A 21,624-nucleotide genomic window follows, 5' to 3' on the forward strand; every position below is an offset into this window, starting at 1 on the left:
ACTCTCTCTCTCTCTCTCAAAAATAAATAAACGTTAAAATAAAAAGTTGTAAATAGTTTGACTTGCTATAACTCCTTCGTTTGAAACCCTATAATATACACTGTCAATACAACATTCCTCCTAATCATCCTTAAAAAAAATTGTTATTGGGGCGCCTGGGTGGCTCAGTCGGTTAAGCGGCCGACTTCGGCTCAGGTCATGATCTCGCACTCCGTGAGTTCGAGCCCCGCATCGGGCTCTGTGCCGACAGCTCAGAGCCTGGAGCCTGTTTCAGATTCTGTGTCTCCCTCTCTCTGACCCTCCCCCGTTCATGCTCTGTCTCTCTCTGTCTCAAAAATAAATAAATGTTAAAAAAAAAATTGTTATTGTATGTGGTTTGTTTCCTCACAGATAGAGACTGTGTTTTTTCTATTTCTTCTGTGCTTTAATAAGGATTGAGAAAATGTCATGCAGCAGAAAGAGAACAAGTTTCATAGTCAGGCCAACCTGAATTTGAATCCCAGCTCTCCACAAACTAGCTGTTGCATCCTTGGGTAAGCCATTTAAATTCTTTAAGGTTCAGTTCCTTCAGAGTAATTGATCATCTATAGAAAGCACCATCATAGAGTAGACAATAATATTCCTTCTCTTTTCTCTGTCCTTTTCCTTCTTTGAACTTCCACTGCATAAATATAATAAATCCAACTACATTAGAAGGGGTGCCTGAATAAAGCCTTCTTACCCATTCTGCCTCAGAGAAAATTCTGCCAAAAACTATCTAGGATTGGACAGTCTGTAACACAAATGAAGACTTGTCACTGTGCTCCCCATCTAAACAATGTCTCAACTGATTTTAAACTAGGGTTAAATCTCCCCTTGGTAAGCACAGATTTGAAGGCCTGATTATGCTCATGGTGCTCTCACTGAAGCAGGAAAGCTAGAAAAGACTTCCTCAGATTTGGAGGTATCTTGTATCTAACAGAGACTCCAATCTGCTTAGTTGGTAGAATGGTAGAAGCATATAAGGGTTTATTGCAAAGCAGTAAGGCTAATTTCATGAGTCATATAAGAAAGTCAACCTCATTACCATACAGTCACATCTTATGTTGTCTGGGTAGCAGAATGCTTTACAAACAAGGTAAAGGAGGCACACACCACCACTTTGATAGCAAAGGCACAGGAGGAAAGAAAGACTGCTTCAATTGCTTCAGTTTTAGGGATACTATTTTAAAGTAAGAGCTAACTATCATTACAACTAAAACTAGATTATCTTTAAAAAATTTTTTTTTACTGTTTGTTTATTTTTGAGAGAGAGACAGAGACAGAGTGCGATCGGGGGAGGGGCACAGAGAGGGAGACACAGAATCAGAAGCAGGCTCCCAGCTGCTCCCAGCTCAGCAGGCTCTGAGCTGTTAGCACAGAGCCCGACGCGAGGCTCGAACCCATGAACTGCGAGATCATGACCTGAGCTGAAGTCAGACGCTTAACCGACTGAGCCACCCAGGCGCCCCAAGATTATCTTTCTTTTTAAGTTTATTTTTGAGAGAGAGAGAGAGAGAGAGAGAGAACACGTACCCATATGGGGGAGGGGCAGAGAGAGAGAGAGAATCCCAAGCAGGCTCTTTGCTTTCAGCACAGAGCCAGAGGCAGGACTCAAACTCACTAACCATGAGATCATGACCTGAGCTGAAATAAAGAGTCAGGTGCTTAACAGACTGAGCCACCCAAGCACCCCTAAAATTAGACAATCTTAAAAATTGCTGAGGCAGAGAAAGAGCAAGAGAATATTATAAAAATCATTTTTAGGGGCACCTGGGTGGCTCAGTCAGTTAAACGTCCGACTTCGGCTTATGTCATGATCTTCCAGTTAGTGGGTTCAAGCCCGCATCAGGCTCTATGCTGACAGCTCAGAGCCTGGAGCCTGATTCAGATTCTATGTCTCCTTCTCTTTCTGCCCCTCCCCTGCCCACACTCTGTCTGTCTCTCTCTCTCTCTCTCTCTCTCCCTCAAAAATAAACAAAAAAAATTTAAAAATCATTTTTAAAAGATGACAGAATTAAGCTGAAACACATATGATACAAAGATAAAAATCAATGAAATAAACTCAACTATTTAAAACAAAGCAGCCAATCAAGCAAAAAGATAAGTGGAAATTATGATATTTTATGAAGGTTGCATTCAAGACAAGAATCATTAAAAAAGACAAAGAGACCATAATAAAGATACAGCTGTCATTAACTTTTATGTATGTAATAACATGACCTCAAAATATATAAAACAAAACACACACACAAAGCAAAAACAGTAGAAAACAGAAGAAAGAAAATTGAGAGGCTGGCTCAATTGGTGGGAGCATGCGATTCTTGACCTCAGATTTGTGGGTTCGAGCCCCACACAGAGTATAGAAATTATTTAAAAATAAAATCTTAAAAAAAATGAAAATAGAAAAAACAATGGTAATAGGACATTAATGTTCAAATCATGAAAACCATAAAGTAAAAAGTGATTAGAAGAGCTGAATAATATGTAAGGTTGTTCTTTACATCTAGAAAGCTATGTCCTGAAGAACACTTTTTTTTAAGCATAGACACATTCACAAAAACTAGCCTTGTACTAAGTAAGGTACACACACACAAAAAGTCAATCAATCCTCCAAAGCAGAAGTACAGGTATATTCTGTGGCCATAGAGCTATAAGGCAGTGAACAAAAAACAAAAGTAGAACAAATAGTACAAAACAAACACCTCAGAAAATTTTAAATCTCACAGGACTCTTGAGGAGGCAAAAATAAAGTCATGGTATTGAATGGGGTAGACAGGGAATTGAAATTATGGCTCTTAATGCTTTCTTCACAAAAAGCATCCAAATGAGAAAGCTCATAGGGAGACTGTCTTAGAATCTTTTAGAAATTATGGGGTTCTGCTATTTTCTAGTAAAAAATCAATCATCTCTTCAGTCCTACGATCTAGCACAATTTCTGTGAATTTCATTGGCAGAGGCCATGGCCCACAAATTTTGAAGATAGTTTGCCAAGTCCCTATTTATTCACTAATGATTTATGACTTCCTTTAATAATCTTCTCTCCTCTCAATCAGGTGTGAGTTTAACTTCAAGCAAGCCCAATTTTTACATAAAAAAACATGTAAGCATACTCTAGTTGTTTCCTGAAAAACTCAGATTTAAGTTTATAACAGCACTGTTCAATTGAACTTTCTACGATGCTGGAAATGTGGTATATCTATGCCATCCAGTATGGCAGCCACTAGACACCATGGCCATTAAGCACTTGAAATCTGAAGAATATGACTAAAGAACCGAAATTTTAAATTTTATTTAATTTTAATTAATTTCAACTTAAATTGCCACATGTGGGTAGTGGCTATCATGTTGGACAGAGCTGGTCTATAATCACCCAGGTTAGTTGGTAAGATTTATGGAGGCAAGATAACACAACAAAACACACACAGAACGATTCCATTTAATAAAAGAAGTGATAAAGCAGCTATAAAAAGCAGAACAGCTGTGGGAAGGATACCTGGGAAAAGCTTCAGCTTAGGGTCCCTGCTGTCAGCTGATAGATCACCCTCACCCAGGTTCTGGCAATAGCATTTTCCCCCCAGGGCTTTAAGAGTATGTTCAGGGTGGGTGAGGGTAGTGAGTAGTGGGGTAGGTGTACTAATAACTGGACCAGAAGTATAGATTGCTCAAAAATTATGTGATCCTCCTGCCTTACCATGTAAAAAAAGGAAAAGAAAGGGCAGAAAATAAAAAATGAGGATAGGGGCGCCTGGGTGGCGCAGTCGGTTGGGCGTCCGACTTCAGCCAGGTCACGATCTCGCGGTCCGTGAGTTCGAGCCCCGCGTCAGGCTCTGGGCTGATGGCTCAGAGCCTGGAGCCTGTTTCCGATTCTGTGTCTCCCTCTCTCTCTGCCCCTCCCCCGTTCATGCTCTGTCTCTCTCTGTCCCAAAAATAAATAAAAAACGTTGAAAAAAAAATTTTAAAAAAAAAATGAGGATAAACGTAAAAAAGTGAAAATAAATAGGGAGAAAGGGAGAAAAGAGGCTCTTCCAATGGCAATGGTACCACCAGCACTTGCCCAATTGTAAGAGGCATGACCACATTGTTAACATTTCCATTCCTCATGTAAATATTCATTGAATGCTGATTATATGTGAAGCACTGGGCTTATGGTGTTAAAGAGGAGGAGTCACCATCTCTCAAGGTATTCATAATGAAATAGGGAAGATGGGCACTTACATAACTATGCCACGAAAAGAGAAATGCTATAGATATGGAAAAGAGCAGGTGAAGGATGCCTTCTAAAGGAGCATTATTTATGGGGCACCTGGGTGGCTCAGTGGGTTAAGCCACTGACTTCAGCTCAGGTCATGATCTCACAGTCTGCCTCGGGTTCTGTGCTGACAGCTCAGAGCCTGGAGGCTACTTCAGATTCTGTGTCTCCCTCTCTCTCTCTCTGCCCTCCACCCCCTTTCTCTCAAAAATAAACATTTAAAAATATTTTTTAATTAAAAAAAATAAAGGAGCATTATTTGAAAGATGACTAATAGCCTTCCAGGCAAAGGAGGAGATACTGCAGGGAATGTGGAGAAGCAAGAATGAGAATGATGAGGAAGATATAAGAGTGAGTGAATGCCATTGTTTTGTAACTGGCAATTTCATAGGGATCAAGGTACAGATTAAATATCAGGGAAGGAGTTTTAACTATTTTCTATTTTCAATAAGAAAGGACTGAACATTTCAGAGCAAAATACTATAGTAACTTTGCTTATGAAAAATTAAGGTGGTAGCAATGTGGAGGCTGTCTGGAATTGGGGCTAGAGTTCAGACTGGGAGATCATTTAGGAGGCTACTGAGATAATCCACAATGGAGATAATAAGGGTCTTCAGTGAATATATTATTTATATGTGCTCAGAATTCATGTCCCTTTCTTTTGATAACAGAATCCTGAGTTTCCACAGAGGAATCACCCCTCTGCAACTTACTCTGGTCTGTGAAGTTCCAAGAAAGTATCCCCTTGCCACAGGATCCAGGGTTGAGCACATAATTTAGGCCTGATTGACAGGCATATTCCATACCTCAATTAGAAGAAGAGGAACATAACTCAAGTCAGCCCCAAAATAGTCAAGTCAGCCCAAAAATAGTCAGCCTCTGAATTTTTGCTTTTGTTGTACCTATTGGGATTGCCTTTTTTTTTTTTTTTGGTTGAGATTGCTAAACTTGAAATTGCCAAGTGTTATCCATCCTATAGAAAAGTCTGCCTAAGAATGAAGCCAAAACATAAGGAAGAAGAGTCCACAGAGAGGGACAAATTCTTGTTTAAGAACCTAAGAAGCCATGCCTAAAGCAATACTACTCCCTGGATTTTTTAGTAATATAAGCAAATATATTTGAAAATGGAGAAAAAAATAAAGCTTCAAGAGAAAAATCAGGAACAAAATTCATAGGACCTGGTAACTGCCTGGATATGGGAAATAAAGAGGGAAGTATCAAATTTCACTTTGAGGCTTCCGGGTTGGCTGACTGAATGAAAAATGCTACTAACTGAGGTAGAGAACAGAGGACGAAAAGGTTTCAGTCAATGGAATGAACTCAGTTTGGAGACACTGAAAAGTCTTTTAGTATTTGAATTTTGACATTATCTGGATCACTTCATCAGGAAAACTCTACATATAGCTGATTTCCAAGCTCAGACTGTGCAGCTCAAGGCAGTCTAGGGTAGCAGAGCAATGCTAGCAGGACCATTCCTTTCACTGTTTAGTAGTTTCATCAGACAACCTCCAAACAACTGGTATTTACTACATAACTAAAGAAAGTAAAGTATCATCTCTAAGCACTGTAGCACTCTGCTAGAGTGATAACTAGTTAGATGAAAAATAAGGGAACCTATGAAATTACTACACTCCAAGGATAAAGTGAAAAGCTAGGCTAACCCCCCAGTCCTCAGTTCACTGGACTCAGAGGAGCCATGGAAGGAGGAAGAACAGGCTATACAATTGAAAACAGCAACCAGAAAAGCACCCACCAACCTTATTTCAAGAAAGCTGGGGAGGGGACAGAAGTAGATATGTTTTGCACTTAGTACATACCAGGCACTCTATGAGGAGCTTCATGTACATTATCTTATCAAACCCTCACAACTTACCAGTCAGGAAGGCATTATTTTTCCCAGATGGAGGAGCCAAATTAAACAGTAGAGGGGTGCCTGGGTGGCTCAGTCAATGAAGCACCCAGCTCTTGATCTCAGCTGGGGTCATGATCCTACCATTAGTGAGTTCGAGCACACATGAGGCTCTGCACTGACAGTGAGGAGACTGCTTGGGATTCTCTCTCTCTCTTTCTCTCTGCCCCTCCCCCACTGGTGCGGTCTCTGTCTCTCTCAAAATGAATAATTAAACTCAAAAAAAATTAAGCAGTAGAGCTAGGTTTCAAATGCAAGTCTATCTGGTTATGAAGCTTATGCACATTTCACTACATCAACTGCTTTCAGAAAATACATTTATAAGTTTATCCTTTATGTATAAAAATGAGGCCATCTCATTATGAGGAATTTTCTGAATTGGGTATATTATTGACCACAGAAAGTGAGGTTTGCAATACCCAGCCACAATGCCTCAATTCTCAGGCACAAGGCATGTATATGCCAGTTGTCTATTTGGAACTAAGGAGGCCACTGGTGCCACGAAATCTCATTAAACAACACATTCTGAGTTAACCAGCCACGAGCAAAGAGTAGGCTATAGCAACAATACCAGTGACCCTGTGGAGATAATCCCACTGCAGAAATTAAATTCTGACTAGAGTTGGTTGGTTAAGAGGCAAGCATGGGGAAAAAATAATAGAAAGAAAAAGATGCCCGCAAAGGAGCTCTTCTACTGGCCTAAGTGATAGGCAAAGAATGCCCTAAAATTCATTATCTTACACATTTCATTGTCTCAGTACATGAGCATAATGAAAGGCAGCATAGCATAAGTACTAAAAGTGCAGATTCTAGAGCCAGATTGCCTGGTTTTGATCCCAGTTCCACCAGGATTCACTATATGAAATTGGCAAGTTCTTCATCCTCTCCATGTCTCAGCTTCCTCATCTATTAAATGGTGATAATAATAATTCCTGCCTCATACAGTTGTCATAAGGATTAAATAATACTTGCATGTCTCTTAAAACAGTGCACGGCGTGTGGTAAGTGTTTGTTTAAATCCATTAATAACTAACCTAGCTAGAAGTCCAGCTAGACGGGGTGGAAATTTTAACTTGAATTTCCAACGCAGCCTCTCCTACATGAACTGGTAAAGGAAAATAAAAATGATCCCAAAACTTGGTTAGAATTTATATGGGACCTCTTACATGAAACATTTCACAGACATCTGGAGGAAGAATAAATAGCCAAATATACATAAGCAGAAACTGAAACATGGAAAAGGGAAGTAAAATGTTCAGTTTCACTGAACTGATCATTCATACATCTCAGGCAGGAACCCCATCTTGTCAGTCCACGTTTTGTACAACAGGCCACAAGCTACCAGTGTACATAAAAGAGGAGTCAAACTTACAAACAGCCAGGTCTTCACCTGGGCACAACACCTCATTAATTTTTCCCTGCTGATGTTTTCTCAATGAAGCAAACCCTAAATATGGGAAGCACCTTATACAGAGCATAAGTCACTATTTAGTCAAAGTAGTTTGCAAAATCTTAAAACCTCCATTTCTAAAAAATATGAAATGGATGATAACAGTTTGGTATAAATAAATGTGAAATTGCTTAGTTGCATTGTGGGCAAGGAGTGAAGGGTTTGAAGATGAAAAGGAAATGGCTGAGGGGTCCTGCCACATTGACAGCGGCACACACAATTTCTAGTCGCATTAGCAAGCCCCCTCCCCCACACCAAGGCCATTACAACCGTCCACTTTCATACACAGGCCCTCCTTCTCGACTTCTCCTTCACACTCGTCCCCGCCTAAGCTTCCTTCTAGGCCACTCATAATGCCTAACCTTTGCGCCCAGAAATTCTTACAACACCAACCTTCTCAATATTGGTCCGACTTGCTATCACTGCAAGTTTCACTGGGGGCATCAACCTGTGCCCTACCCCTATCTATAGACTCTGGCCGGTAAAATCTTACCACAGCACCTCTCAATACCCACCTCCCCCTCCGGCTCCCCCTGCCCTCAACATATTCTACTCACCCTCCCTTACCCTCATCAAACCCGTTCCCTCGTCCGTCCTATCCACGCCCTGCCAGTCCCTCTTTTCACAATTTCTTCCCAAACAAGTCGCCCGCAGCAATCGCCCTATGTCTATCACGACTTCTCCTGGTGCCCTCCGAGCCCTCCCAACTCTCCCGGTGATTTGGCGCATCCATCTGCCTCAGACTCCCCCGGCCCTTCCCAGCCCACCTGCTCTCCTCCGGCAGGCGCTCCTCGCAGCCGCCGAGCTCCATTCCCGCGCCCTCTGGCCGCATCCGGGGCTGCGACGTCGTCTCCTCTCTGAAGAGAGGTGTCCCTGCCGCTTCGCCCCCCAGGGCTTCCGAAGCTCCCTGGGAACGGAGGAGGCACCCTCGGTGGGTGGGCTCAGGGTGATGCACTACACCCGAGTTGACAGCAGGCGCGGTGATTACTGCCTCAGCTGCTGTTCCTATCCCCGCCACCCCCCACTTCCGGTTCCAAGAACTACAACTCCCAGCAAGTACTTCGAAGACTCGGTCGCTCCCGGCATGCACCACCCTATCCAATCCGAGGACGCGTTCTCGGCGGATGCAGATCCTGGCTGCGTGCTCGCGGCCGTGCCCCCAGATGGGGAGCAAAGATGTTAACCGCCAGAGTCCGTGCAGGTGTGAACCTTTACACACTCCTGTCACGTTTCACCTTGGGGACCGGACTCGATAAGAAGTCTAGACTAGGAAATAACGCTGGTCTTAATCCAAGTAACGTTAACCCCACTTCAGCCTACCCTGGTTTAACACCTGTCGGTGGTGTTTGGGGACCTCAAGCATTTTAATGAAGAGCTCACAAACTGAAGAGCACGGGTTGTTTTGAGATCGGAAAGAAAAAACAGGAGGAAAAGGCTTTAGGGAAAGGTGTTTTTTGTTGTTGTTGTTGTTTTTGTTTTGTTTTGTTTTGTTTTTGGAGAATTGATGTCAGAGCAGGGTTTTAAAGGATAAGTATGAATTAGCCAGGAAATGAGAAAGTGGAAACAATGGCCCAGGCATGAGGAAGCATGCTGGTTTGGAGAGTGCTGGTTCTGAGTAGTAATAAGAGCTGAGAAGAGGTGGTGATAGAATGGTGTTGGTGAGCAGGCACCCCAGAACATGAAGAGTCATTCCAAGGAGTTTGGATTTTATCCTTAAAACAATTAGGAGCAAGTTAAGGATATGAAAATCAAGTGATTTCACCAAAACTGCTTAGAAAACTAGGTTGTAGGTAAGGGTGGAAGAATGCCTATGAGAGGAGATTGGAAATCCCTATAGAGGCCGAACAGGTAATGCTGAGTGAAGTGAGCTGGTTGTAGGAGAGTGGCAGAAACTCAGAACTGGAAGCCTCATCCAAGAAGGGAAGTTTCACCTTTTCTATAATTGAATGTTGTAAAATGGGCATATGGGTCTGGAGTTGCCAGATACTCTGATTTTGCAATAGAAGCTGGAGTCTGAATTTTTAAGTACAGCTTCCAGATTTTTAAATATTGGCAACAATTTTTTTATTGTAAACATTACGCGGGGGGGGGGGGGGGGGGAACACGTTTGTAGGCTAAATGTAATGTGGCCTTTGGGTTACTAGTCTGCAAGTCCAGGCCTGAACTAGGGCAGTGACTAAAGGAAGGAGGTTGGGATTAGAGCAATGGTAAAGCGATAGAATCAGCACTACTCTGTGAGGGAAGGATCTAGGTTAACGTCATGGAAAACTAGTTATTCTATTAAAAGTTATACATGACTTACAGGAATTTTCAAATTTAAGAAACCTTTTTTTGTGAATTAAAAGTGAAATGAAGGAGGTTTTTAATGCAAATTATAATTTCCAACTTCCATTTATATAAAAAATACTTTGTTCAAACTTTCTCCTACTTTCCTACTAAAGGGTTATACTTTTTAAGGAAGAAGCAGTGTTAGTCATTGGGATTTCACTACCTTCTATTTCTATAAATGTATGAACTTCTTTTTTGGCATATAATAAAATCCCAGATTAATGCCACATGATCCTAGCATATTTATTTACATGAAAGCTTTATCAGAAAATTCTAGATCTAAAATTATAAAAGTCTGGGAGAGTTCTATAGTAAAAATTCTGGGAAATGTTATGTCCAAGTCTGGGTTGACACCTATTTTCTTTAAAGCAATCAGTTAATAAACGTGATAATAATCTACACTAGCCATGTACCGCCCATCTCATCCCTCTGCTTTCCTTCACCCCATGTGGCCACATCCTGAATCTCTTGTTTATGATTACACAGCTTCCCTTTTTTAAAATTTTATTTGTTATTGAGAGAGAGAGAGTGAGAGAGAGTGTTGAGGGGAGGGGCAGAGAGAGAGGGAGAGAGAGAGAATCCCAAGCAAGCTCTGCAATGTCAGCGTGGAGCCCAATGCCTGGCTGAAACCCACAAACTGTGAGATCATGAACTGAGTCAAAATCAAGAATTGAACGCTTAACCAACCAAGCCACCCAGGCGCCCCAAGCTTCCCTTTTTATATAGTTTGTATCAATCTATATTCCTAGGATATATTATTTTAAAATTTTTTGTGTTTTAACTTTATAAAAAGGGTATTGAACTGTATTTATTTTGGGGGCCTTACTTTTTTTTACTTAATATTACATTGAGAATATTTAATCGTATTATCATATGTCGCTATAGTTCATGGATTTTGACTGCCATATAATAGTCTATTGTGTGAATACACCAGTTTATTCATGCTGTCTTTCATTGATAGGCATTTGGGTTGTTTCCAGGTTTTTGCTATTGTAACCAGTGCTGCATTCTCTTACACATCTCCTCTTTTATATAAGTAAAGGCTTCTCTTTCATACATACCTAGAAATGGAATTGCTAGGTCCTCAGGTTATTGTCTGCTCTAGCTTTTGTTTTGAGTGGTGGGTTTGCAGGTGCATAGTTTTTAAAATAACTAGTTATGAAATTGTAACTAATTATAGTTATCTCTTTAAATGTTATTTATTTATTATTTTTTAATGTTTTATTTATTTATTTTTTTTTTAATTTTTTTTTTTTCAACGTTTTTTATTTATTTTTGGGACAGAGAGAGACAGAGCATGAACGGGGGAGGGGCAGAGAGAGAGGGAGACACAGAATCGGAAACAGGCTCCAGGCTCCGAGCCATCAGCCCAGAGCCTGACGCGGGGCTCGAACTCACGGACCGCGAGATCGTGACCTGGCTGAAGTCGGACGCTTAACCGACTGCGCCACCCAGGCGCCCCTTGTTTTATTTATTTTTGAGAGAGAGAGACAGAGTACAAGCAGGGGAGGGGCAGAGAAAGAGGGAGACACAAACTCTGAAGCAAGCTCCAGGCTCTGAGCTGTCAGCACTGAGCCCAACGTGGGGCTCAAACTCACTGACAACAAGATCATGACCTGAGCCAAAGTCAGACGCTTTACCAACTGAGCCACCCAAGGCGTCCCTATTTATTTTATTTTGAGAGAGAAAGAAAGATCAGGGGAATGGCAGAGAGACAGGGAGGGAGATAAAGAATCCCAAGCAGGGTCCACACTGTCAGCGCAGAGCCCAACACAGGGCCGGAACTCATGAACCATGAGATCACGACCTGAGCTGAAATCAAGAGTCAGACACTTAACCAACTGAGCCACCAGGTGCCCCTAGTAATATTTTAAAAGTCAAAAAACTTGAATAAATTTGATCTTGGTCAGTCTGTTTGTTTTCAAAATCTAGGATGCTATTTTATACAAATAGTAAGAGGTCCAAGAATACCACTGGTAGAAAGCCAAATTCACTCAAGAATCAGTTATTCAAATAATGGGTTTTTAAAGCTCATTACATTTACCTATTTGCCAAAACTTTGAAGAAATAGTTTGAAGAAATAGTCTTCTCAAATATATTCAACACATATCAATTATAGTCATGAATATGTGCTTTTTAAAATTATATTCACTAAAATTATTCTTGGCAGCATTTTTTAAATATTCTAATTTTAAAAGCTAAGGAATGGCTTCCACTGGCCAAGTTAAAAACAACTGGAGCATCAAAATGAGTTATTATATGTATACATAATCTACATTATTTTCAAAGGTAAGCACAGCCCTTACACTCTTCACCCCTTTGCTTTTCAAGAGACAAATTTTGAATGAAGGATGGGTCTGAATTTCTATAGAAATTTACATGCATATATACATAAGTGTGCAAATAATAAATAGAAAAAGGGAGAAAGAAAAGAGGAAGGAAAGATGTTTTCCACAGTAGAATGTCAACTAGTGAATGTAGAGGAATGACAAACTTAGAAAATCACTATTTTGGAGCCACCACTGTAATAATTGATTCATGCAAGAATCATGAATGGATGCTAAAGCCATCAGTGAAATTTGTTCTGAAACAGGATATTTATACAGTCTCAAACTATCTCCCCACAGATCATTTACTTATTAGAAATGGGGGAGAAATCTGGCAGACATGCTTTAATCGAGTGATCAAAGTTAAAATCACCAATAAGACAAAATGATATGTGCATCCTGGTGTTAAATACTTAGAAGAACACATCACTTACACAGCACTCATGACAAAGTGAATAACCTGAATCTAATCACAGGTTAAAAATAAGACAAGCCAAATTGGAAGACAGTCTATACAATAACTGCCTTCAATCTTCAAAAATGTAGTAAATATCATAAACAAAACAAGAAAAGCTGACAAATTTTATCAGATTAAAGGAGACAAAAGAGAGGCATCTGCGTGGCTCAGTCAGTTAAGTGTCCGACTTCAGCTGAAGTCATGATCTTGTGATTTGTGGGTTTGAGCCCCGAATCAGTCTCAGCGCTGACCCCTGACCCCGTGGAACCTGTTTGGGATTTTTGTCTCCGCCCCCTCTCTGCCCCTCCCCAACCTGTGCTGTCTCTCTCTCTCTCTCTCTCTCTCTCTCTCTCTCTCTCTCTAAATCAATAAATAAATAAATAAATAAATAAAATTAATTTAAAAAAATAAAGGAGACAAGAGGCAGGACAAAGAAATGCAACATGTGAACCTGGACTGGATCCTAGGTTGGAAAAAAATATATATTGTTAAAAGGATAATTGGCAAAATTTAAATATAGACTATACATCAGAATAGAATTGCATCAATGTTAAATTTTCTGACTTGATCATTTTAGTATGATTATATAAAAAAATCCTTAGAGACATATTCTATATTGTGATGTCTGGAATCTACTCTCAGATTGTCCAACAACAAATAATAATAATTATAGCTATCTGTGTGCCTGCATACCAATCTTCCTCCACTTACAATGGGGTTACATCCTGACAAGCCCATCATAAATTGAAAATATCATTAGTTGAAATTGCATTTAATACACTTAACCTACTGAACATCATAGCTTGGCCTGGCCTACCTTAAACATACTCAGAACACTTCCATTATTAGTCTACAGTTGTTCAAAATCATCTACCACAAAACCTATCTAATAATAAAGTGTTGACTATCTCATGTAATGTATTGAATACTGAAAGTGAAAAATGGAATGGCTGTGGGAGTGTGGAATCTTTGTAAATGTATCAATTGTTTACCTTTCTGATCACCTGGCTGATGGGGAGCCTGCTGGTGGCTGCTGCCCAGAGCCATGAGAGAGTGTCTACTGAATATCACTAGCCTGGGAAAAGATCAAAATTCAGAATTCTAAGTTCAGTTTCAACTGAATGCCTATCACTTTCATACCACCATAAAGCCAAAAAACTCTGTCATACAGATCATCTGTATACAGAAAGCTTATGTGGCAAAACTTTAATTATTGGTAAATCTTGGTGAAGGGTATATGGGTATTACACTATTTTTACAACATTTTTCTAGATGTGAAAATAAGCAAGGATTTTTAAGATCCTTTTAAAAAATAGGCAAGGATTTTAGTATGGTTTTGTTTTCTCATGATTGCATCCTTATCAATGTAACCAAAATTTTAGTTTCACATGGAAATTTCTAAAAAAAAATTTTTATGTTTATTTTTTGAGAGAGAGAGAGACAGTACAAGCAAGGTAGGGGCAGAGAGAGAGGGAGACACAGAATCTGAAACAGGCTCCAGGCTCTGAGCTGTCAGCATAGAGCCCAATGCAGGGCTTGAACCCATGAACTGTGAGATCATGACCTGAGCTGAAGTTGGATGCTTAACTGACTGAGCCACCCAGGCACTCCAATGATTAATTTTTAATTTGTTTTGAGTTAATTTCTGTTTTTTCCACAGCTCAGAATTTTTAGAAGTCTTTACACAATTTTTTCCAAAACCAACTCATTGATTTTACCACATTTACTGATTTACCAAAATTCTTTTTTTCTTTTCCTTTTCTCTTTTAATAAAGCTTATAGGGGTGCCTGGCTAGCTTGGTAGAGCATGTGACTCTTGATCTCAGGATCATGAGTTCAAGCCCCACGTTGAGTGCAGAGATTACCTTTAAAGAAAATCTTTTGGGGGCACGGTGGCTCAATTAGTTAAGTGTCCAATATTTGATTTCGGCTCAGGTCATGATCTCACAGTTGATGAGATAGAGGCCTGCATAGGGTCTGTGCTGATATTACAGAACCTGCTTGGGATTCTCTCTCTCTTCCTCCCACCTCAAAATAAATAAACTTAAAAAATATTTTTTTAAAAAACAAAGCTTATAGTAGTTCATATCAAATGGGATTTTTAAAAGTGTTCTCTACACCCAACATGAGGCTTAAACTCACAACCCTGGGGTCAATCACATGTTCTGCTGACTGAACCAGCCAGGCACCCCTCAAATGGGATGATTTTTAAAGCTTTTTAAGAATGTTGCCAGGTCTTAATTGAATGGTTCTATTCTGTCTTGATAGCAACATTTTCACCCACTTTAAGTATTTAGTATTGGTTCATTTATTCAATTATATGGGAAAACCCATTGCATACAAATTCAGAAATTGCGAAGTTACAATGAAATTTGTAAAAATCTTATTTCTGGGCTGAGCCAATTCTTAATATATTAGAAGAATGTTCAGTATGTCCCTGTCCCAGCTCTCTGAAAGTCCAGCTGGATAAACCTGAGCCAAGAGAAGGGATCCTCTAAGGAGGGAAAGAGAGAGATGAGAGTCCAGCCAAGGCTCTTCATCCCAGAGCAAGGAGGCCAAGGGGCAAAGGGAAAAGAAGCATGGAGAGAATAAAGAATGCTAAAGGCCCCATGATCCTTAACCAACTGAGCCACCCAGGCACCCTGAGAATTTATCTTTATAAAGAACACAATCATGTAAATAAAGGGAAACTGTGTGACTAATGTAGATTTGTCTAGCTTTAGAAAATTCCACAATTAGTCATTCAGTGAATTGACTATGATCCTTGGTTGAGAGGATGCCTACCCTGCCCAGAGAAGACAAAGCCTAATAAGGAGTGAGCTAGAAACCCAACCCCTGAGTCCAAGAAGAACTCCCCCTCAAGTTCCCCTGTCCATCCAGAGCAAGTTGTCTAGTCAGAGAAAACTGATGGGACTTACAGGGGCTTGGAGACCAGTAATGCCTCCAGCTACACCTGGAAGCCTGCCTGTCATATATCTGCTGTATTGCCCTACTGCATCACTGTGATGTAGCAGTGTCTTGCACATAGTAGGAACTCAAACTCTGTTTGGACAAATGAATGAATGAAACTAGAGATTAAGAGCCAGAAGACTAGAACAGCTATAAAAGCTTAGAACAAAGGAAAAGGGACACAAAAGAGGAACAGGAAGCTATAGCAGAGAGGCAAAGAAAAAGCTACTGCAGAAGATATAGTGGCAAATGGGGTAGAACGAGAAGAACCGAGCAAAAACGAAGAAAAACTGTACTGTGCATGCAAGTAGCTTAAAAGAATTAGGTATAATGGTAATTATACCTACAGATGATACAAATTATACCCTAAATCCCTTATTATCCCGGTGTAATGTAAATTTTACAAAATTACAAAAATTTGAAAAGCAAGGGTTGATACCAAAATCAGACAGACATTACAAGAAAAGGAAACTACACTCAATATTACTCATGAAAAGAAAAACAATATCCTTGACATAACATTAGCAATACAAATCCAACAATATATTAAAAGGATAATACACCATGACCAAGTAGTTTTATCCTAGAAATGCAAGAGTAGTTCAACATTTGAAAAAAAAAATAATAAAAAATTAAAAACCCCATTTGGTCATCTCAAAAGATGCAGAAAAAGTATTAAATAAAATTCAACATTCACTCATTAAAACTCTCTGCAAACCAGGAGTACAAGGAAACTTCTTCAACCTGATTAAGGGCATCTACAAAAAAATCTAACATGATATTTTATGGCAAAAAGCAATTAGTTAAGTGTCCAATATTTGATTTCGGCTCAGGTCATGATCTCACAGTTGATGAGATAGAGGCCTGCATAGGGTCTGTGATGATATTACAGAACCTGCTTGGGATTCTCTCTCTCTTCCTCCCACCTCAAAATAAATAAACTTTGTAATGAGGCAAAGATTTGTAATGAGGCAAAGATGCTCACTCCCACCACTCCTTTTAAATATGGTACTGGCATCCCCAGCCAGTGTAATAAGACAAGCAAAAGAATAAAAGGCATACAGGTTGGAAACAATTATGCTGAGGGAAGTAATCCAGATTTTAAAAAGTATATACTGTAGGATCCTACTTATGTAAAATTTTAGAAAGTGCAAATTAATCTACAGTATCAATGGTTGTTTAAGTAATGGTTGGAGAAAGGATTACAAAGGGGCACAGGAAAATTTGTCGGAATGATAGATATGTTTATTCTCCTGAGTATGGTGGTGTTTTCACAGGTCTATACACCGTACACCTGTATAAACTACACACTTTAAATATGTCTTTTATTGTCTGTCAGTTATACTTCAACAAAGCTGAGAAAAGGGGGGCTTAGAAGAAATATCGAACTAATAAAAATAGTAAGAAGTGAAATACATGAATTATGATCACCTTTGAAGAGAATGTGGATCTCTATGCACATTATAAAAAGAGAGCTGAAACCTGTTGATAGAAAAGTATGATGTTAAGGTTGCCTGATTTAGTCAATAAAAATATAAGACTCCCAGTTAAATTTGAATTTCAGATAAATAATAAATGTTTAATATAAACACATCCTAAATATTGCATGCAACATCATGTAGTAAAAAAACAAAAAACAAAAAACAAAAAAAAAACATTGCTATTTATTCATTGTTTACCTGAAATTCGAATTTAATTGATCTTGTATTTTTTCTGGCAATCCTAGACATGGCCTTATCTATGATGTATGACATCAAGCCTCTAAAAAGGGCAGCTGCTTGATTTCGGTGTTTATTCTGACTTACATGAAGCTGCTGAACTGCTATACAGCAGACAATGGCTGTATGTTCAGTGTCCAGCACAGTACTGTATTTATTTACAGCTGGTGCTCAGAAAATATTTTTTGTTCTGCAAACTGTATGAAGATACGGACTGAACCCATCTTACTTATCATTTTACAATACCTGGTGTTCAATGAATATATGATTAAATGAATAGCTACCTCTCATGCCCCAGAAAATACAGGGTCAACCTTTTAACTCCAGCCCTTGTAGCTGGCTGATTGTCTTCTCAGACAAGCCCCAGTTCTGATTTCTTATCTTGTCTCTCACTTCACTTTTGCTGGATGTGTCTCAGGTTGCTGTTTTGTTTTCTACTATTTTGTGTGTGACTGACCTATCCTTTTACAATGCCTCTTGTTTTTCCCTTTGGAATCTGGGTGATTGCTCTGAGATTCTGAGACCCTCAGCCTTTGGGGAAATCTCAAAGTCTGACACACAACAGCTAGGATTGCTTAATGAAATATTTGGGCATGTTCCTTTTAAAGTTAAGGAAATTTGGAGAAGAGCTTCAGTTTTGGGGAGAAGATAAGGATAAAAGGGAATCTTTATATATATTATGTATATAACAATATATATTTTACATATATATATATATATATATATATATATAGGTGGTGGGTAGGATTTTATACATTTGGGATTTTTATTATGTCCTATTAATACCTGAAGTACAGAATGCATCGAAACTCTAAATACATTCAGTTTCCTTCATAAAATTAAAAACCTAATGTTCTTCCCTGTAGTTTACTCTCACAAATAACCAGAGATTATAGAAGTTATTTCTAGGAGAAGAATGATAGTGTGGAGAAAAATGTTTTCATGCTTAGAAGATTTTTGAACCCTAAGAAATCCAAAAATAATTAAGTATAATGTATGCATTTAGTATAACTAATTCTTGTTTTGCAGATGAGTATGAGACCCAGACAGTCTCCCAACCTCACACAGTAAATGAAGTGAGTGAAAAAGGTACCACTCAATAAAATCTAGGTCTCCCTCATACTTTTATCTCCATAACCCATTTTCCCTAGTTCTTAGCAGTCAGGAGAGGGGTGGTGGCTGCTGGGTGGAATAGTAACAAAATCAAGCACATTGTGCTAAGAGCATATATGCTACTCTCCTTGACATGACAAATATTGTTCTTGAGTTTTTAGTGCAAACCTTCCTTTACCATTAAAGTTTCTTGTACTGCTTCATAGATGTGTCCTGGGTTGATTCACTCTTCTTATATGGTTATATTTTTGTCATGGGGGGAAAAATTAAGTGCAGGGTACTGTGGTTTTGAGATGCTTTACGTCACGGGTTTATTTCTATGCAAATAAAATTTTAGGAAGTAGACAGGAGAAAAGTGGCGGAGATTTCTAAATGGAGGAATACCTGTCCTTTTTTTTTTTTTTCCTTAGATGCAAATGTCTTAGATAGTTTTAAGCTGTTATGAGGGTAATATAACCTAAATGCTTCCATACAAGCACAGTTGCTTTGGAGGAGAAAGAGGTAAGAAGAGAGAAAATAATCATGTTTTGTAAATACGAAAAAAAGTTATTATGTAGAAATTCATAAAATATTATGAAGTTTTCCTACAAGGATGATTAGAAAGAAAAACGAATCCCATCAATTCCCAACACAAATGAATTAGAGAAAAATGCAGCCAAACAAGCAGAGGTACTTACCCCTCTCCCAAGGGAAGATGAAGTGTTATTAAGGTAGCTAGTACCGTGCAAAATGTTTTAACAGTACCGGTTGAGAAGTGGTACAGATACGGGAAACGTTAGCATTTGCTTTTATTGGTAAGGTGACGCAAGAATTGTCACTGCATCTTTTCTTCTGCGTGCAGACGAGGCGACTCCGCATGTTGCAGGTGGAGGAGCTGGCCTGGGAGAGGGGAGCTGGGTCGCAGTTCTGCAATCTAAGCTGGATGGGGTCTACCCTGCCTCTGAGGCTGCATTGCAGTAGGGTGTGAAAGGTTCGTGTGTACCAAAGCTTAAGGAGCCTTTCTGTAGCAGGAAGGAGTGGAGGAACACAATCTCATTTAAGGCATGCGACTCCGACGCGCTCAGGGTCCAGTATTCCCCAATTTGAGCGGAAAGGGAAATAGCGAAAACAGCGGCCCTTGCAAGCGCCCAGAGCAGGGGTGCAATGTTTCCTCCGGTCCATCAAGGGCCGCTAGGATCATGTCCCCGCGTGTAGCCGCTCTCGCCGGCCTCTCGTCTCTGTAGCCTCACCCCCCCGCAACCCGCCCCCCTCCCGCAGCCGCGGGTGGGAGAGCGAAGGCGCGGCCAGCACGCGTGCGCGTTCCCTCGGTGCAGCTAGTCTGCGTGCGTGAGTGGGAGGTGGCAGGTCTCAGTTTCTGGCCTTCTCCGCTGACTGTTCCAGCGCGACGTCCCCAACCATGAACCGGTTTGGTACCCGGTTAGTGGGAGCCACGACGACCCCGCCACCGGCGGCGGCGAAAGCCCGCAGCAATGAAAACCTTGACAAAATTGATATGTCTTTGGGTAAGGAGCGAGTTGGACCGAGTTGGAGTGGGGGGAGGGTGTGGGTGGAACCAAGTAGCGCGGTTTGTGGGGGAAGGGGCGGTTGGCCGCAGTTGTCGGTCGAGTTTTTTTGCGGGTGGGCGGAACCAAGTGAGGGCCCGTGGGGACAAGGGGAGCGCCAGCCGCTGCCGCGGTCGGGCCGGAGGGACCCGGGCGTCCCCTCGGCGGGGCCGTGTCTGTGCAGGGACAGTGGGGGCGGATGGCGCTGCGGGCCGGGAGGTGGAGGGTCGAGGGGCGCTACCACTCTTGGGCGACCCCGGCTCTTTGTGAGGAAAACTCCTCGGGTTTCCCCTCGAGCGTGTTCGCTGTGGGCGTTATCAGGCGAGCGAGGGGAAAGGTCCGACCAAGCCATCCCTCCTGAAGAAAGCCCTTTGAGAGTCCGGCTGGGTCTGCGTTCGGTTAGAGTCGCTGGTTCCGGAGGAGGGCTTGTTGGGCATTTTGTGTGGCCAGGCCTACGCCTGGCGCGGTGCGAGAAACGCAGAGACGCCCCCGGGAGTTGGCCATTTCTGACGGGCGCCAGACCTCGGGGCCACATCGGGGGCGCGGACCCGAGAGCGTTTTTCAGAAAATACCGTCAGACAAGGGCTTCCTCAGATGGTGTGTTACTAGGAGGTGCCTAGAAAGGAGCGCTCCTTAATCAGTCTTAAAGTTTGCTAATTAGGAAAAAAGCAAAAACTGACGGAGACTGACACGGATTAACGGGAAGCCGGGAGAAGCAATGGGGTCTAGCCCATGAGTGGGGTGGTTTGGTGAGGATTATGGAAAAAGGAGGAGGGTTGGGGATTCAGTTGAAAATTCAGACCTAACACAGGTGAGGCATTAGTCTCTGGATTAGCTGGCCTGAAAATTATTCTCTTTTTGTCAAAATTCAAGTTATGGGTATTAGATAGAGTTAGTTCTGCCAGTGCTTTCGGTGGCTTGCAGGTTTTCGGATAAGTACTCGAGAGGCGGATGCAGAGGTGTAACTTTCCCAAGGAAGGTATTTTTCTTTTGCTGTGGTTCATCTGCACAGTTTTTGTTTGTTTGTTTTTTTGTCAAAACTCAAGAACTCTTGGATTTCTGTGATTAGTGCACGTCAGAATCCAATATGTGAATTAAGTAAATCATCAGAAATAATAGGTTTGGCCTCAAGTCTTGTCTTGTTTATAGTAATGAGCTCTAAAGAAATGAGAAACCTTTTCAGCTAAGGCCAAGAAGAATATAATAACAAGTAGTATTGAGCACTTACTACCTTGCAGGCACTGAACGAAACATTTTATGTGTGTTAACTCAGTTTAGCCTCCTAGTAACTCTTGAGGTATGTGCTCCTAATAGTAAAGAGCATTGAATCCAGAACCACACTGTCTCAATTCAGATCCTCTGCCACTTACTAGCCCATGTGGTCACAGGGAACTTGTTTCTCGGTGTTTCATCTGTAAAAAGATGATGATAATGACCGTGCTTATCTCCCTCAGAGGGTTGCTATGTTAAATGATTTAATAGGCATATGTAAACTGCTTAGAACAGTACCTGGTACACAGTAAGCACTATATTTACATATAAACATGATATAAGCCATCGTT

The 21,624-nt window shown here is 40.7% G+C and overlaps 2 protein-coding genes across 15 annotated transcripts in view; one reads left to right on the forward strand and one right to left on the reverse strand.

Moving 5' to 3' along the window:
• Positions 1-19,625, reverse strand: part of RUBCN (rubicon autophagy regulator) — a 70,345-nt gene extending 50,720 nt beyond the window's left edge. For 12 of the 13 annotated variants that reach the window (XM_058731040.1, XM_058731036.1, XM_058731035.1 and 9 more), the window contains exon 1: positions 8,397-8,662. In XM_058731040.1, coding sequence (XP_058587023.1) covers positions 8,397-8,461 — 65 coding nt within the window. In that variant the 5' untranslated portion in view covers positions 8,462-8,662. Of the gene's footprint in view, positions 1-8,396; positions 8,663-19,198 lie in introns of those variants that run through there. The other variant, XM_058731039.1, reaches the window with a different exon arrangement.
• A 142-nt stretch (positions 19,626-19,767) lies between these two features.
• Positions 19,768-21,624, forward strand: part of FYTTD1 (forty-two-three domain containing 1) — a 29,908-nt gene continuing 28,051 nt past the window's right edge. The window contains exon 1 of one of the 2 annotated variants that reach the window (XM_058731066.1): positions 19,768-20,023. In XM_058731066.1, the coding sequence (XP_058587049.1) occupies positions 19,918-20,023 (106 nt within the window). In that variant the 5' untranslated portion in view covers positions 19,768-19,917. Of the gene's footprint in view, positions 20,024-20,692; positions 21,042-21,624 lie in introns of those variants that run through there. The other variant, XM_058731067.1, reaches the window with a different exon arrangement.

This window comes from Neofelis nebulosa, chromosome 5 (genome assembly GCF_028018385.1).
Source record: "Neofelis nebulosa isolate mNeoNeb1 chromosome 5, mNeoNeb1.pri, whole genome shotgun sequence".
NCBI classification, from domain to species: Eukaryota; Metazoa; Chordata; class Mammalia; order Carnivora; family Felidae; genus Neofelis; species Neofelis nebulosa.